General features: G+C 36.6%; 1 protein-coding gene and 1 non-coding gene across 2 annotated transcripts in view; both read right to left on the reverse strand.

Annotated features, from left to right (window-relative positions):
• Positions 1-4,525: 4,525 nt before the first annotated feature.
• TRNAP-AGG (transfer RNA proline (anticodon AGG)) lies at positions 4,526-4,597 on the reverse strand. The gene has a single exon. It is a non-coding gene; the product is annotated as a tRNA-Pro (tRNA).
• Positions 4,598-11,076: 6,479 nt separating this feature from the next.
• Positions 11,077-18,214, reverse strand: part of LOC150098164 (uncharacterized) — an 89,643-nt gene continuing 82,505 nt past the window's right edge. The window contains exon 3 of the mRNA XM_090406562.1: positions 11,077-11,577. Within this exon, the coding sequence (XP_090262688.1) occupies positions 11,447-11,577 (131 nt within the window). The 3' untranslated portion in view covers positions 11,077-11,446. The remainder of the gene's footprint in view (positions 11,578-18,214) is intronic.

Here is an 18,214-nt window from a genome sequence, read left to right on the forward strand (position 1 = left end):
CGACGACCAAAGAATGTGTCGAATTTAGTTCTACAAGAACCTCATTAAAACCGCTGGTAAGGATTCAAACTTCGTTGAAACGATCGTTACTGGTGTTTTGAGTATGAGCCCGAAACAAAGCGCCAGAGTACTGAGTGGAGACCACAAAAAGAGGGGCATCCGAAAAAAAAAAAATTGCTTGGAGAAGTCAAAAGTAAAGACAATGCTGATTTGTTTCTACGATTCCAAGGGTATTCATTATCCACAAAGAATTCGTTCCGCCTGGCCAATCGGTCAATGGCCAGTTTTATCTCGAAGATTTGAAGGGATTGATAGCGAGAATGCGTCGCGTACGGCATGAATATCGTGATGCAGGCAGCTGGTCACTTTTGCACAATAATGCACCATCTTATCGTTCAAACATTGTGAGACAGTTTTTGAGTAAAAACCAAGTTTGTGTGTTGGATCACTTGCCGTATTCACCTGATTTAGCACCCTGTGACTTCTTTCTCTTCCCCCCCCCCCTTCATTTGCCTATGAAAGGAAAGCAATACGACACAATTGAAACGTTCAAGCTGCTGTAACCACGACCCTCAACAGTATCCCAAAAACCGATATAAAAAACTCATTTAACGAATTAATTGACCGTGCCAAACGCTGCATCGAAGCTGAGGGAGAGTATATTGAGTGAAATAAATTATTTGAATAATTATAATTGGCCTGTTTTATTTGCTATCAAAAGTTCGGTTTTTGTTTTCAAAGTACCCAGGTTATATAATTTAAATTCTGCTAAGATAATATTTATTTACAGTTTTATCCCTGTTACAGGCTTCGTGCATGTAGGTATCGTGTCTTTGTTTTAAAATAATTTACACCATATGTAGAATAATAAATGATTTCACACCGTAAGTAGTTAATCTTGCTGAATGTAATAGCTATTTCAGATGATAACTTAAGAGAAGAAATTTAACCACATTCAGCGAGTGTCAGAAGAAAAGTAATGAAACATTAAATCACTACATGTAGTGAGTTTATGCCAAGATATGTTTGACATATTTTGACTTGTTTCAGAAATAGTTATGTTAATTGGATTAGCCTTCTGCTAGAAATTATTGTGAAATTATTTGCTGTATACCACATAATTATTTATTATTGTGAAGATGAGTGACCGTAATTTAGAACAAACAATTAGCGTTCATATAACCAGAAATAGAAAAGCCTGTCTTTCTCAGTGGAAGTGACACTTGCATCCTCTTCGCTAGGTAGCCCAAAGATTGACTTCCAGTGTTCAAGTCTAGTCACCAACGGAGGAACTTTTTCTAAGCCTTTTTTCTTCCGGTTCCCAAGTTAGTCGATCTCTGGCACGGGCAAGTGGGTTTTTTCTCCCGGAAACTCGGGTTTTTCGTTCCGTATTATTTCAGACAGTAACATATCCTGCTAGGGTTAGTACTAAGAGATGGCAGCACTTGTTTTTCGACCTTTTCATCGATGGCCAGCTATAATTAGTGATAGACATGAGCTAGCTATCTCTGATTGGCTACTGGTAGAGATTGAACTGCCCACGCAGTCTTCAAAAGCTAGATACGGTTTAAAGGCCTCACCTACTTCCTATAAGGGAATGAAAGGCGTTAGCTTATTATTATTATTATTATTATTATTATTATTATTATTATTATTATTATTATTATTATTATTATTATTATTATATCCTCCAATATTAAAATTAATATGATATGAGGATCAGGTAATGTAAAAATTATGGTTGTTTTTTCGGCTGGAAGAAAAATTTTAAATAATGACAAAAAATAGAATCATGCTATAAGAACTCTCCGCTAAATTTCGTGAAATCTCTCTCTGCTGAATCTACTGTATGTATATTGAATTCATATTACTTGACATGCGTTTAATAAATATAAATTGGTTCACCTACTTGTAATTTACTATAACGCAAATGTTAAAAAATAAATTATTCTTGTATGTATGAAATATTAACTTCCAAACAGCCGTTACCTGAGCGGTGGTACGCCGGTGTTACTAAAATTTTAAAGGGGATACGCAGGTCTGAAAGTTTGGGAAACACTGCGGTAGATAAACGATCTAACCGTATCTTCACAGATATCTCGTATAATCGAGGAGCAAACAGCACAATTTTGTTTTCCAATTGCATTTCAGAAAGGAAACCAAATGCTTCCTTTTTAACAAGAGAGAGAGAGAGAGAGAGAGAGAGAGAGAGAGTTAGGGAAAAAAGTGTCAGCGCGGTATGGCGAAATGTGTATAAATCAAAGAAAAGTGTAAAAATGAATGAAAAGGTTAATAAGAGGAATTGAGACTTTCTATAAGCAGTAAACACATGGAATTTTGTCAAGAGGTTTCTTTTTCATGGAAATTCCCTGCACTTCAACTGAAGTCATCTTGACCTCTCCTCAGGTGATTACACCATTTTTAATTCCCTAAGAAAAATGTTTTTGCCTGGTACCGAGGTCAAAGAAACAGTGCATAGTTGACTGCGGGAGTAACTGAAAACATTCTTTTCTAACAGTATTTAGAAGCTTGCAAACTGAATTTAAAGAAGCGCTCAGAAATGCAAGAGGACTGCTTTGAAAGATGGCCCTAAATTTTCATTACATCTTAGTTTATAAAAAATAGTATTTAATTATTTACTCTTGTAAAAAATATTGTATCGTCTACGCAAGAACGAAAATAACCGAATGTTATATCTAGAAATGAGGTATTCAATCACATCTGTTGGTAATAATTGCGAGGCGTAAGTGTGCTTATGAGAAGTGTTGTGTTTCCTTTAGGCTTTGATAGATTACTGCAAGGCAGCCAAAAAAGTAAACATCACAACCCCAATTGTAATGTTGTTTAGAGCAAAGTTTCTCAAACGTTTCTATTGTATGATTTACAGAGATGAAGCTATTATCAAGATTCATATTATCAAAATCCCGAAAACTTTTTTTGTTCGGGAACAAATACTCACTTATCTTTTTTTATGTTTTCATTTCATTTCGTATAGTGATTCAAGGGCCGTGAGTCCCTTTTACGGGAGGTAGAGCGCCACCTCAATTCCCCCATTTCTTAAGTATTCCTGACTGTATCCATGTGTGTGTGTTTACGGGACCGGTTTGCCTGCTTGCGGAATGAAAAACCCCAGATAAAGTGGGGAGAAAACCCTGTTGTCCACGCGCAAGACCGGCTAACTTGACTATGGCTGAGGAAGATCCTTAAGCATCTCGCCACAATTTTGTAAACAGCAGAGCTGACTGGTTTCTCAAAAGGCGAGATATCCCGGGTGTTTAATCAATGGTAAAATAACCCGCATTGCTTGTCTAAGAGGCGTAACTGTGGTCCTGAGACAGTCTGTCAGGAACGAGATCGTCATCGTCTCAGAAGGCTTGGATGGACAAATAGAACTTCCTGTGTGCAGCAATTCACCAAAGTATACAATGAAAGCTGTTCCCGATCCATATTTCACTAATTATGTGCAGGGAATTGAAGAGGATCGGCATTGGCAGTCGCTAAAGGAGGTCCAACACGGTATTAAATAAAAGTATCTAATTCAGTGGCCGGTATGTGTATCTTGAGAAAGGAAAGAGGATCTCTGCCATCTTCATATGAGATTGGCGAACTTTCATTTAACTGAAAAACCTTTATAAAGTTGCCTCAGTCCTCTCCCTCTTCTCAACGATCTTGAATGGATTATAAGGCAATCTTAGGGCATTTAACATTTAATTTTGCTGAAACAATATAAACATCAGGGATACTATATTAGTTCGAAGAGAAATAACTCAACAAACGATCAGAAAACCGATACAAAGAATTTTCATGTTCATGATCATAACTGATTTCAGTAAAAAAAAAAAAATACGAAAATAATAATGTTTTCTGAACTTAATATCTAGATATCCTAAGACTGTATTTTATAAAAATGCATAAATCGCACACATATAGAATTAGTTGGAATGGAATAAAATAGGAAACTTATGTTTCCTATTTTATTCCATTTTTACTGTTTATCATAAAAACACCGTGCGGTTAGCCTAGTGGCTATGCCCTTCGCAACCATATGCCTGAGAAAGGAGTGTCCTAGGTTCGATTCTCTTCGACGACGTGAGGAGCGTAAGGATTTTTCTCAGACATAGCCAAGTTAGCTGGTCTTGGGCGTGGACAGCAGGATTTTTCCCCAGTTTATCTGGGATTTTTCATCCCGCAAGCAAGCAAACCAGCCCCATGACTGGTTTGCCAGACATTACTATTACCATTCATTACTATTTTTACGTAACACCTCCAGGGAGTACAAAGACTGATCGAGGGAGGCCACCTACTCTGCAACTCTCTGTCTCCACCACTCAATCCACCAACTACAACGAACCGCAACTACTATCACCTACACCAACGCCATCTACCGCCCGTCATCACCACTAGTATTTTCCAGACAATCACAAACATCCATGCCCATGGCGGGATTCGAACCCGCAGCCTTTTGGCTGGAGAGCGGATACGCTGACCACTCGCTAACCAGGCCTTCAAAAATTGAAAATACATCGGGCTCGTCCGGGATTTGAACCCGGGACCTCTCGCATCCTAAGCGAGAATCATACCCCTAAACCACCGAGCCGTCATAGGATATATAGTACTTAATCCTTCATTAGGAGGGCTCAACCAGTCCTAAGGGGTGGTCGAGGAACGGGGGAATCCCACACGAATAAAATAAAAGTGTCACTATAGGGGAGCAAGGTAACGAGCACATATATTATGCCGGTTGTGTGTATTTTCTATTTTCCAGTTGTCTGTGTATTTTACAGAATTGGGAACCTTGTCATCTGCTTATGAGACCGATTAAGCCCTTTTAAGTTCAAAAGCCTTTATAAAGATGTCTTGTGTTTTAGCAGGGTTTCGAGCTGATCTCCATTCAAAGGGAAAGTGTCGTTCTGATTGCATCATAGATTAGTTGGATAATCGCAGTGTAGCAAATTGCTAACATAGCTGCAAACCAAACAATTACAGTGTACTTTAAAAACAGATTAGTCGTATTAGTTTTGCAGTACTTTTAAAATGTATGTTTTCTTTCCCGCCCTGAACACGCATTCAATACTACATTCCAATTTTTTGTTTGTTTCAGTTTCGTATTACATTTTAAATGACACAATAACTTTTTTTTTTCTGTGTGCACGTCCTTTTAAATGCGCTTTTCTAAAGACCGAGTTTACGTGTCATCTCACTTTATAGTAACTAATTTGTATTGTCTTCTTTCATCCGATCCGAATATCTATCTTCATATAATTTTCGGCTGAGTAACGTGATCTAAGTTTAAAACGAAGGATAATCCCTCATTTTCAAAACTTTCTTCTTTTTTTTTGTTGCGCTTTGACATTCAGGAAAGTGTTATTTTAAAACACATTTCAGCATTTGTGTTTATAATGGTGTCCGCAACTTAGACGTTCTTTTTAATCGGTTTATTCTCAATGTGTGCTATATATATATATATATATATATATATATATATATATATATATATTTTTTTTTTTTTTACTGATATTTTTTACTGATAAATGCCGTGATGTGATTCTATGTTGCTTGTTAACGTGGATTGGAATTCATGAATATATGTATTTTAGTTTGTGCTCGTTTCATCAAAACGTCACCATATATATATATATATATATATATATATATATATGTGTGTGTGTGTGTGTGTGTGTGTGTGTGTGTGTGTGTGTGTGTGTGTGTGTGTGTGTGTGTGTGTGCACCTGTTATTTCTCCATCCTGCGAAATTTTTTACTGATAAATGCCGTGATGTGATTCTATGTTGCTTGTTAACGTGGATTGGAATTCATGAATATATGTATTTTAGTTTGTGCTCGTTTCATCAAAACGTCACCATACATAGAAGAGGTTATATATATATATATATATATATATATAACCTCTTACTAGATGAAATCCAGATTACGTTCCCAACGAGCAGTGCTTCTCGCAAATACGATTATACTTGCAGATCAATTCTGACGATCAACGGTATATATTTCACTGTGATGTCAGCAGTGAAGAGTTTTGCGAACAAAAGTACTAGGTCATCGAATGCTTGTTAACTACACGTATTCATTCAGATCCTAAATCCTATCATTCACAGTAATAGAATTCCGAAATTCTAAAGTTGAAGAACCTGTTATTTCTCCATCCTGCGAAATTTTTAACTGATAAATGCCGTGATGTGATTCTATTTTGCTTGTTAACGTGGATTGGAATTCATGAATATATGTATTTTAGTTTGTGCTAGTTTCATCAAAACGTCACCATACATAGATAGTTTATCTAGCCACTGTGGATAATATTTTTTTTTTGTCTATTTGGCGTCGTTTTTCTTGTAAATGGTTTTACTAATTTTATTAATCCTACTACAAATAAAAAATTTCCTTTTTAATTTTGGGGAGGTTTAATTGCGTTTTTCGAAATGAAGAAAGTACATATTAAATTAATTTTGTCCTTCCGTAAGCAAGTTATTCCTGAACCGTGAGTAAACGGATTTTATTAAAATAAGAAAACAAATCATTGCGATTTATTTTCATGTTTTAAAATAAGAAAACATTTTTCTTATTTTAAAGAATTTTATTATCTTATTAAAGAAATTTGGATTAACCCGCAATTCAAAAATGGAATGTAGAACTACAGTCCGACCACAGAAGCGAGAGCCGTCGTTGGCAGGCTGCCAAGAATAGTCAATTCATGTTGAAGGGGAGAAAGAAATAAGGCGATGTACGAATTGGTCACCAACACGTGCTTTATACGTAAAATTTTCCAACTGTTATACAAGCAAAATAGTTACCACTTTAAAAACTACAATGATCATAAAAGACAAGTAATTTTCCGACGTGTAATAATAAACAACTAATACTTCAATACGGATTTATTACCCTGTAATCGGAGTGGATTCTCCTTCTTTTGACATGCACAGACGTGTCGAAGGGTCTCGCATCTGTGGGCATACTATATTTCAGTGACTAATACCAGCTATGGTTAAGAACATCAGATGGAGGCATTTATTTGCGTTAATCTCGTCATCCTTACGAATTGTTAAGTAGCTATCATGAACCGAACTACCGTTGATGACTAAGGGGTAGAGACAACTGCCTACTGATTTCTCGTCACACCTGCTTACGCTCGCCACCCTGTGTAAAATCATCGGCATCCCTGAACTGAAGTGAACTTTTGTTGATGACTAAAGGTGGAGACGGCTGCTTATGAATTTCCAAAGTTTCCAAAAAACTCCTCAAATCAGAAGCATTGGAGATGTTATTGATTTGACACACACACACACACACACACACACACACACACACACACACACACACACACACACACACACACACACACACACACACACACACACACACACACACACATACGGCACTGATTTGTTATAAGTTCTACAGCCTCTTGTGTGTGAGGTTGATATAAAAAGATAAAAGAAATTACAGGAGAACAAACAATGTTGAAATAATCCTCTAGATAGATGGAATTTAATAAAATCCACCATTTAGCATATATCCAAAATGATGTTCATCATAAGGTTCAATAAATACGATCATATTTATTGGTAAAATTTAACAACACCATTCGAAATGCCATTAATAATTTCAACTAGCCGGATGGACTTGAATAAAATTTGATATTAGAATCTGTATTATTTTTTTTTATTAATAAACGGCGTAGTAGATGCTTTTGTTTTCTTAGTATACCGTCTTACATCCTAGATTTTTCGAAGGTAGGTCTTTTACAATTCTGGGCAATAAGCATTTCAAGTGAAAGTGAGAAGCTCGCATGGATGGAGTTTCTCTTGGAAATTCTCTTTTTTTTTCCTAGCATAAAAACTGGGGATAATCAAGTAGATTTTGGTCTCATACGGAGCTGGCAGGGTTTTCCATCCCTCGAACACCAGACAAATCCATTTGAAGGATGAAAATCCCTCATACTCGTTTGAGACAATTAACTAACGTTATACTCTTGCTTCATATTCTTAGTTGCTTTGGCCAAACAACTAAAGACACAAAACAGTATTCCAAACAACTCAAGTAGCCCTTAACTTCGATGTAAGTGCTAAACTAACTTGCGGATACCTGTAGCAAATAACTAGAGCTAACACGCGATGTCAGTTTTAAAACATGAAAATAAATCACAATGATTTTGCATCTGAGCTTTCCATATGTAAAATATATGTAGAATCTAAGTCATAAGAAAATTTCGTCCTGCTTCAGGACTAAACTCATAAAACTGCTGTAATAATGACTGACACAACATGCATGATTCTACTAAATGTTCTATTGATTGAACCGTTGACCGGGTTAATCGGCTCTGAGCTTTTACGTCCAAGCGTATCAGTTAGCTATGACTCCAGTACCAAAGCTTGATAAGACATGAGACATTGTTGCAGTAGATGAAAGGAAAAAATCGTTAGTATTTTCATTAATGCCATTTACTTTGGAGCAATTATCATTTCAGCAGAGACAATAACAATTTTGCTGGTAATTATTTTTAATCGCATTTTTTTTTAATGTTGTGCACGGTAAAATTGTCGTTGTCCTTCAAGACTTGGCTCACACTGGCATTCATTGCTTGCTTAATTTGACGATAATTTTTGTTCCTTTAAGAGAATCAAATGGAAATTCTAAAAACAAAAAATCCTGGCAATTAGTATATTTTTTTTATCTCCATTGATTTATTAAGAGAATATTATATACATATTATTCTACTAAAAGTCATAAGATCTATCCGACTGCAAGAAAAGGGATGACTTAGCAATAGACAATTTTAACTGCTATAAAGGAGCTCAGTAGCTTTTTCGGAAAATCATTTCCGACGTTTATGCCGAATGATGGGTACATGGAAAGAGTTAACGGTGTTTCGGAGGATATTAAGCAAGCCCAGGTTGACAACGCTCTGAAGAAATACAAGAGGGTTAGAGCTGCGACTAAAGCAATAAGGCTATAAGGACTTCTTTCGTGTGCTCTGTCGCCGATTTATAGGCTTTTTTGGGGAGGAAAAGCAAGAGTCATGTCGTACCACTGAACAGGGAAAAAGGCTACACTAAGCGCATTGTGTTTGAAAGAAGCTTTTTTTCGTGAAGGAATAAAGTTGCAAACCTTGATGTCTTCTATCGTCTCAAAGACATCATCTAGATGATTTCACATGGGGGAAAAATTATTGGAAATCTTGAAGAAGGCCGCAGAAATACTGATATAGCCAGTGTTTCTGCGGCAATCTGTATTGCCAGAGAGTTTGGAATTTTACATAGCCTTGTATCCAGGCTCTGGGCAGCGTTTCAAACCAATGAAATATGTTCCATTGGTTTATTCATTATTTTATTCATTTTCTTCCAATTTTATTAATATTCTTTCAATTATTATTATTTTGTTATATTAATTTATTTTTTGAACAAAATTTAAATTTTTAATTAAGAAATCTGTATACATTTATTTACTTGAAATTAGTTAAAAATTGTTTGGCTGATTGCTAAATTTAAGTCTCTTGATTAAAGAACGTTCGCAACCCAACTTTGGGTCGCGAAGAAACATTGATCTGAGAGTATAATATTTAGGCTTACACTTCTAGCATCATTCCAGATTATACAATATATAATAGAAATTAAGTAGTTGATAATATGTCAAAATGTGATGTTCTAAATTAAATGAACAGCCAATGCCAGAGGAAGTGTAATGTAATTATGCATTTATTTGACGCATCGTCGAATTCCTGACTTCCTCTTAGGTGCAGTGCATTTGTGCTAATGCTTTCATACGTATTTCTCGTGTAAAAGAACCAATTATTTTTAATGAGCGTGCAATGCGCATCATAATGAAAAAATTCAATTCAGATTATTTTTCACGATAACACGCTATCAAAATAAGTCAACAAAATAAGTGTATATAAGCAATGCACATCTAATATTTTTTTTCTTTTTTTCCCAATTTGTAAAACTTGTGGCAGTATTTCTAATAAATTTAAAAATCTGTACGGTAGTATATTTCAGCATCAGATCCTAGCTTCGAAATATTTCAGCATCAACATCCTAGCTTCGAAAGAAGTAATTTAACTACGTCCTAACAGTCTTTTTCAATATTATTTTCGTTTATTTCAAAATATTCGTATTTCCTGCTTATATACTTCTCCTAAACTTTATTATTACTGTGACTGTTTTGGATTTTAAATAACAAAAATAATGTGATATATATATTTTTTCCCACTGATTCCAGTTTAGAGCTTCCAAAATAACGGTATTTCTAATGTTTGCATATTTAACAAGTACAGATTCAGACTGCGAGCTACTCTGTACCTTTTGAAACTTCCATCTAACCCACAGAGCAATTGAAAAAAACTCCCACAGAATGTCATTTTAAATAATATCTTTGTAGGTAGTAGATTAGATTAAGTAGATAATGTTACACTGTTAAATTGCATGAACATTTTAAGTATATCTGCTAGAAAAATATACTAAAAATGTTCATGTCTATTTAATGAAATAACGTTTCTAATCTCTCTATTCACCATAGTCAATCGCCTTACCTCGAATTCACAAATACAGGCAAAACTTTGATTTCAAATTTAATTTTATTTACTTTGTGTGATTTGCCTAAATTTCAATAAAATTTATTTGTTTCTTTTTTATTGTCTATCTTATATAAAAAGTAATTAGCTCGCAGATAAAATAGCTTTAAGAAGATGATCCCGAAAGAAACGCACATCTTTCCTCTGACCAGTCATATCTGATAACTGGTAAGAGGACAGACGACAGAATTTCGGATCTTCTAACAACAAAAAAAAAGGCTCGAATGCTTCATTTTTATTCCTCATTCACCGAATCGAGACAGTGAATGTTGTAAACTTAGGCAATTACAAGCAACAAAAAACCACTCAAATCTCTCTCTGGCTATCATTCCAGCTGCTGATATGAGAGAAAACAGCTGGAATACACAAGTAATCAGTCTTCTCATGTCTGATAGGTATCGAAACACAAGTTTTAATTATCTAAAACGAATTATTAATGTGCCATAAATAAACCAAATAGTGTCATTGCATATAGCAGTATAGAAAAGACATTTACAAGCATGGCCAGTACCAGTAGAAACATTAATACGTTTAATAACTGGTCGCGTGAATGACGTACATTTATTCTGGCACGGTTCAAAAGAAAAGAAATATCTATTCAGAAAAATTATGAGGCAAAATACGTAAGACAATCATGGTAAGGTCTGCTCACAACGAAGCAATACGAAAGATTAGCTATTGTTACAGCAAAGAGGATCCAGCAAACATATAAATCTTTGCTGCCGTAGGAGCACTTCCGATAGAGCAAACGCATGTCATCATTGCTATTGACTTGGCAATCGATTTTAGCCTTTTCCTTCCTTACAGAACCAAGTATCAGGAGCAGGCGGTTTTGACCACAGAGTCATTTCCGTATACAAGACGACTATTTCCGGCTGATTCCGAATCGTATTCCTTTATTAGCGATCCGAATTTGCCTATTACGTCTTGATTTGGCGAGTTGCTTCAGCATGCTCAACAGCTGACCAGCAGTGTACTCTCGTTTCCGAACACCATCTGTTGACAAAAAAGAAGAAAAGAAATTAGGGAAAAAATCCTAAATTCTATGTTATTCATTAAATTGATACTCAATTGTGTATATTAAAACATGTTTCTAATGCCTATTTTATTATGCGAAAAGATCTACGTTCTACGCATACATTATTTATTGGATTCACAAGGATAATTCCACTAACATATTTTGTGTCATTCTATCTACCTCTCTAATAACAAGCCTGGTTGAGCGAGTGGATAGCTTATCTGCTCTCCAACCAATAGGCTGTAGGTTCCAACTTCACCATGTGTAGAGGTGTTTAAATCTATCTTACTAACTTCTACTATCAAAGATTTTCCAAAATTTTACAAGGTACGATAGTAACCATACCGCATTCAATAAGAGAAAAATCAAATGTGAAAAAAATGTCTATAAGCGTCGATGTGGCATATTAAATGATTCAATGGTGAAATATTTTTACAATATACAAAGCTACATTATTGGCCCAAGCACAAAGCTTGTATCCTACTATTTGACTAATGGAAAGACTGCAAGTTAGCTGTGTTTGCACCCGAAATCCTTTCTTCATAGCAGTTTACCCATCACTAAATCTTCCCATTCTGTTCAATTTTTGGCTTATATCATGAAAACCAATTGTCGTACATCTACGAATGGTCATTCAAGAAACGACGTTATTGATACTGTTTCAGATAATAAAAAATTAGCAATAACATCGTTTCTTGAATGGAAAGAAAAAAAATCGGCTAAAGTCTTTTATTCTCTTATAGAGAGCAGGTGAGGCCGGTTTAGTCCTACCTAACTTTTGGAGAATGCGAGCGGTTCAATCTCGTCCGGTAGCCAATCACAGATAGCTGGCCGAAGACTTGTTAATTTTAGGCGGAATCTAGCGAAGAGACGGCACTCTAGAGCTGCCATCTCGTGCTCCCTAATGCTAACACAATATGTTAACATCTGGAATGACGTGAGTTCTACGGTCGATTTTCTTGATTTTTACCGGAGGGAAAATTCGAATTTCAGGGGAAAACACTGCTCGCCCGTGCTAAAGATAAACTAACTCGGAAAAGTTCGAAGGCTTAAAAAATTGTTGCAATCAGCTTCTAGAATTGAACTCCGTTCTTTCTTTGGGCAGTCAGTACTGTGGATGCAAACACTGCCTTTTACATTGAACTGCACAGTCCCTCTGAAGAGAGAATTATTTTCAAAATATTATTCTAAAAATACATATTTATCATTTTAGCTTATTTGAAAATCTAGGTAAAAAATCCGAAAACAGACCGAGATTGGCTGTCTGGAATGTTTTTTTCTGTTAAATTTTTTTGGTAATTTAGGTATGTTGTCTGTAATATGAAAAATAAAAAATAATTCTTCAATAATCTCAAACCACTGTGCATAAAATGTTAAGAAATTCATGATAACATGTGAATTATGTGCATTCTAATAATTAATAGTCGACTTTTACCAGATTAATTTTGCTTTCTTTAAAGGCATGTTTACACACCTCAATTGGTAACAAAGTGTGCGCGCCCTATCATTTGGAAAGATGTATTCAGTAATGAATGGGAGTAGTGTTTTTGTTTAGTATTTACTTTAAGTTAGTATTTTACTCCTTACTAAGTTTAGAAATCCAGTTCGAGTAGAAGTAGTGGGATTTTTCATAATTTTGTTTTCCAAAAAACATTTTAACTAGTCTTTAGAGTAAACAGTTAATGCGATTTTCTCTCTCTCTCTTTCTGTGTGTGTGTGTGTGTGTGTGTGTGTGTGTGTGTGTGTGTGTGTGTGTGTGTGTGTGTGTGTGTGTGTGTGTGTGTGTGTGTGTGTGTGTGTGTGTGTGTGTGTGTGTGTGTGTGTGTGTGTGTGTGTGTGTGTGTGTGTGTGTGTGTGTGTGTGTGTGTGTGTGTGTGTGTGTGTGTGTGTGTGTGTGTGTGTGTGTGTGTGTGTGTGTGTGTGTGTGTGTGTGTGTGTGTGTGTGTGTGTGTGTGTGTGTGTGTGTGTGTGTGTGTGTGTGTGTGTGTGTGTGTGTGTGTGTGTGTGTGTGTGTGTGTGTGTGTGTGTGTGTGTGTGTGTGTGTGTGTGTGTGTGTGTGTGTGTGTGTGTGTGTGTGTGTGTGTGTGTGTGTGTGTGTGTGTGTGTGTGTGTGTGTGTGTGTGTGTGTGTGTGTGTGTGTGTGTGTGTGTGTGTGTGTGTGTGTGTGTGTGTGTGTGTGTGTGTGTGTGTGTGTGTGTGTGTGTGTGTGTGTGTGTGTGTGTGTGTGTGTGTGTGTGTGTGTGTGTGTGTGTGTGTGTGTGTGTGTGTGTGTGTGTGTGTGTGTGTGTGTGTGTGTGTGTGTGTGTGTGTGTGTGTGTGTGTGTGTGTGTGTGTGTGTGTGTGTGTGTGTGTGTGTGTGTGTGTGTGTGTGTGTGTGTGTGTGTGTGTGTGTGTGTGTGTGTGTGTGTGTGTGTGTGTGTGTGTGTGTGTGTGTGTGTGTGTGTGTGTGTGTGTGTGTGTGTGTGTGTGTGTGTGTGTGTGTGTGTGTGTGTGTGTGTGTGTGTGTGTGTGTGTGTGTGTGTGTGTGTGTGTGTGTGTGTGTGTGTGTGTGTGTGTGTGTGTGTGTGTGTGTGTGTGTGTGTGTGTGTGTGTGTGTGTGTGTGTGTGTGTGTGTGTGTGTGTGTGTGTGTGTGTGTGTGTGTGTGTGTGTGTGTGTGTGTGTGTGTGTGTGTGTGTGTGTGTGTGTGTGTGTGTGTGTGTGTGTGTGTGTGTGTGTGTGTGTGTGTGTGTGTGTGTGTGTGTGTGTGTGTGTGTGTGTGTGTGTGTGTGTGTGTGTGTGTGTGTGTGTGTGTGTGTGTGTGTGTGTGTGTGTGTGTGTGTGTGTGTGTGTGTGTGTGTGTGTGTGTGTGTGTGTGTGTGTGTGTGTGTGTGTGTGTGTGTGTGTGTGTGTGTGTGTGTGTGTGTGTGTGTGTGTGTGTGTGTGTGTGTGTGTGTGTGTGTGTGTGTGTGTGTGTGTGTGTGTGTGTGTGTGTGTGTGTGTGTGTGTGTGTGTGTGTGTGTGTGTGTGTGTGTGTGTGTGTGTGTGTGTGTGTGTGTGTGTGTGTGTGTGTGTGTGTGTGTGTGTGTGTGTGTGTGTGTGTGTGTGTGTGTGTGTGTGTGTGTGTGTGTGTGTGTGTGTGTGTGTGTGTGTGTGTGTGTGTGTGTGTGTGTGTGTGTGTGTGTGTGTGTGTGTGTGTGTGTGTGTGTGTGTGTGTGTGTGTGTGTGTGTGTGTGTGCGTGCGTGCGTGCGTGCGTGTGCATAAATCTTTTGGTCTCCATTTATAAAGCCAGATTGTGTGTGAAAGAGAGAAATGTATTCTGAGTGACCAGTGGTGTGCCGTAAAGCTCTGTAGCTCTGTGCTTAGACCATTATTGTTTAATTTGTATATAAAATATAGGAAATGATCTGAAAGGAGATATTCAGTTGTTTGTTGGTGAGGCAAAGTTGGGTAGCGTAATAATTAATCAACCTTATGGAGAGAGCTTGCAGGGTGATTTAAATAAGATGCCAGTATGGACATTGCTAGATTGAGAGTTTGTGGGTTGCAGAAGTTGGTTGATAGGGGAAGAAGTGGGGATATGATAGAAATATTTAAGTTACGAAAAATAGTTTTATAGGATTGATGAAGGGGAAATATTTTGAGCAGTTATTGGATAGTGGTGAAAGAACAAGAGGCCATCCATGGAAATTAAGTAATAGTGCAGTTAACAAGGGTGTGAAGACTAGTTTTTTGGTTGGAAAGTGGTGAACGAGTGGAATGCGTTGACTGACTCAGATGTCAGTGCTTCGTCTGTCAATGAGTACAAGGAGAGGTATGATAAATATCGTGAGGATAGTTTGGGTCTCTTGGGTTGAGTTCCTCTGACTCCATGGAGATGTATAATAATAATAATAAATAACTGCTCAGATAATTCAAAGTGATCAGGTTCATATGCATCTAACAAGACTCTGGGTTACTGTCTTGATATACACTATATCATCCTATCACGCGATTTGCTCACAGCAAAGTGGCTTGATTTCATATAAACCTAAATCGTGTCACAATAAAGTATGGTAGTTAATCCTGTCTGCATAGTCTAATATACTGTATATGACAGATGCCTGTGTTCACCGACCAATTAGTCGTTTTTATTAGATGAAAAACGAGTTTCTGGTTGAGATAAAATAAGATAGCTTATTTTATCTCAACTCAGTTTTTTAGCTCCCAAATATGAAGTACATTGCTCAACACAGAGTATGATGTATGCTAAGCAATCCTTATATAGATATACACTACTCGTTATGCAGCATTATACAAGTCTTCTGAAAGGAAGTCCTTATGAGCCAACACTGCACAACTATGCTGAGGTATGCCCGTTCTCCAACGTTCAAGAACCGGAAATTGTTCACTCACTTATTACAAATAATAATAGAGTAACAGCTAAGTTGGATAAAGGAAACGGCTATACGATGATTTTTCTGGATTTTACAAAGGCATTTGACAAAATATCACATTGAACTCTGTTACGCAAATCAGAACAAATGGGAAGATATGACACTGATGAAGTGAATTAGAGGGTGGCTGCTGGACAGATATCAAAATGTGGTATATGGGGAAAATAGGTGACTAGTGGTGTGCCGCAAGGTTCAATGCTGGGACTATTGCTGTTTAATTTGTACATAAACGATATAGGAAATAACCTGAAAGGAAATATTCAGTTGTTTGCCGATGAAGCGAAATTAGGTAGAGTAATAGTTAATCAAGACGATGTGGGGAGCTTGCAGGACGATTTAAATAGACTGTCAGTATGAGCAAAAATGACACCAAAATGAGTGTCAGTTTGATGTCGAGAAATAAAGTTATGTTTTGGGATAAATAGATTACAAGCCGTGTATCACACTGGTGGCACTGTACTTACTCTAGTAAATATATGAAGCTGGATATTTAGGGGTAGTGGTAGATAGAGAGTTAAAGTTTAGAGGACATATTGCCAAGGTTGCTAAGGTAGCCCATAAGATTACAAGGCTAATGAAGAACATATTAACAATTAAAGATAAGGAAGTTGTTATTCCTCTTTATAAGGTCTTGATACTCCCACATCTGGATTACTGTGCTCAAGTCTGGTCCCCTGGATTTCTTGGGGATGAGAAAGCAGTGGAGAGAATTCAGAAGCAAGTGATCAAGATGATGAGTGGCATATGGAATGTTCCCTATGAGGATAGATTGAGGGTGTGTGCATTGCAGAAGTTGGTTGAGAGGAGAAAAAGAGGGGATATGATAGAGAAATTTAAGTTGCTTAAATGCTTTTATAGGATAGCTGCAGGGAAATATTTCAACACTTGGCTAGAGGGACCAGAACAAGGGGTCATCTCTGTAAGTTGAATAAAGGTTTGGTTAGTAGGGGTGTGAGGACTAGGTTTTTTGCTTGGAGAGTTGTGAATGAGTGAAATGGGTTGCCAGAGTCAGTTGTGAGTGTTTTGTCTGTTAGTGGGTTTAAGGAGAGATATGTTAGATTGCGTGGCTAGACTGGGTATCCCGAGATGAGTCTTCTGACTCCATGGAAGTGCCCTTAATAATAATAATAATAACTTGACAAAATTTATATCAGCCACAAAATAAAATAATAATAGCGATAAATAATAAATTATTTTTTTTATATTTCTTCCACGCGCGAAAGGCAGAAGGACATATAGCAAATAAATACCGTGTATGGCCGTGTTTGGTTTATGTTTTGTACCATTTTTCTCAGTAAAGTTGTATTTGATAATGAACTATAATGATAATGATAATGAAATTATTACTATATGTAATAATTTCTATTATGTGGAACAGAAGACGTCATCATTGAAGTGCGTATTGAAAACTTTGCTTAATTATCATAGAAATTTCCTATGGGATTATCTCTATTCATTTTCCATGCCTCTCCGTGCAATTCTTATTATTAAGCATAAGTCCCAAGCCCGTGTACTGTAATGTTAACGCCCTTGGGAGCAGAAATGGAACCAGAATAATGGCTACCTGTTTACATGGCTGAATTATTGGGAAGCTTAGCGTCTCGTTAAAAGTTTCATGACACTGAATGCTAGGGTGGTGGCGCCTAATTAAACCTCAAAGTCCTGTTAATGACAGTGTACAGGTGTCCTACTTACACACACAACTCAGTAATACAGAAGCTGTGTGATTATTATCCCCTGTTATATACGCAGAAAAATTCATAAAACAGCAGTCATTTAATGAATACTTCAGACAGAAAAAGGAAGTTGCATATTCATGTGTAAAGAGAACGAATCAAAATTGCAGGTGAATCGCTGTAAAATTTTCCTTCTTGAAAGATAAAATATTTCTATCTTATTATTATAGAAAATGAAAATATATTTGTAACATTGTTAAGGATTATTAATAAAACGAGAATTATATGGATAACTGTTTGCCACGGTTAGGAATATTTATAAATAATAAAAAGAAATGATTTCATATTAAAATATTCCCCTCATGTTAGCATGATTTTCTAATAAATAGTAATAATATAATAATAAACATAAAATCTGTTGTGTTAATATATAAAATTGTTCTGTATAAAATTTTGTTGAACAAATTAATGATGAATATTAATAATAACCACACACCAAAGGATGGTATAGTACATTTAGTATCG

Source organism: Typopeltis vanoorti, chromosome 16, assembly GCF_054136105.1.
Source record: "Typopeltis vanoorti isolate ZY-2024b chromosome 16, IOZ_Tvanoo_1.0, whole genome shotgun sequence".
NCBI classification, from domain to species: domain Eukaryota; kingdom Metazoa; phylum Arthropoda; class Arachnida; order Uropygi; family Thelyphonidae; genus Typopeltis; species Typopeltis vanoorti.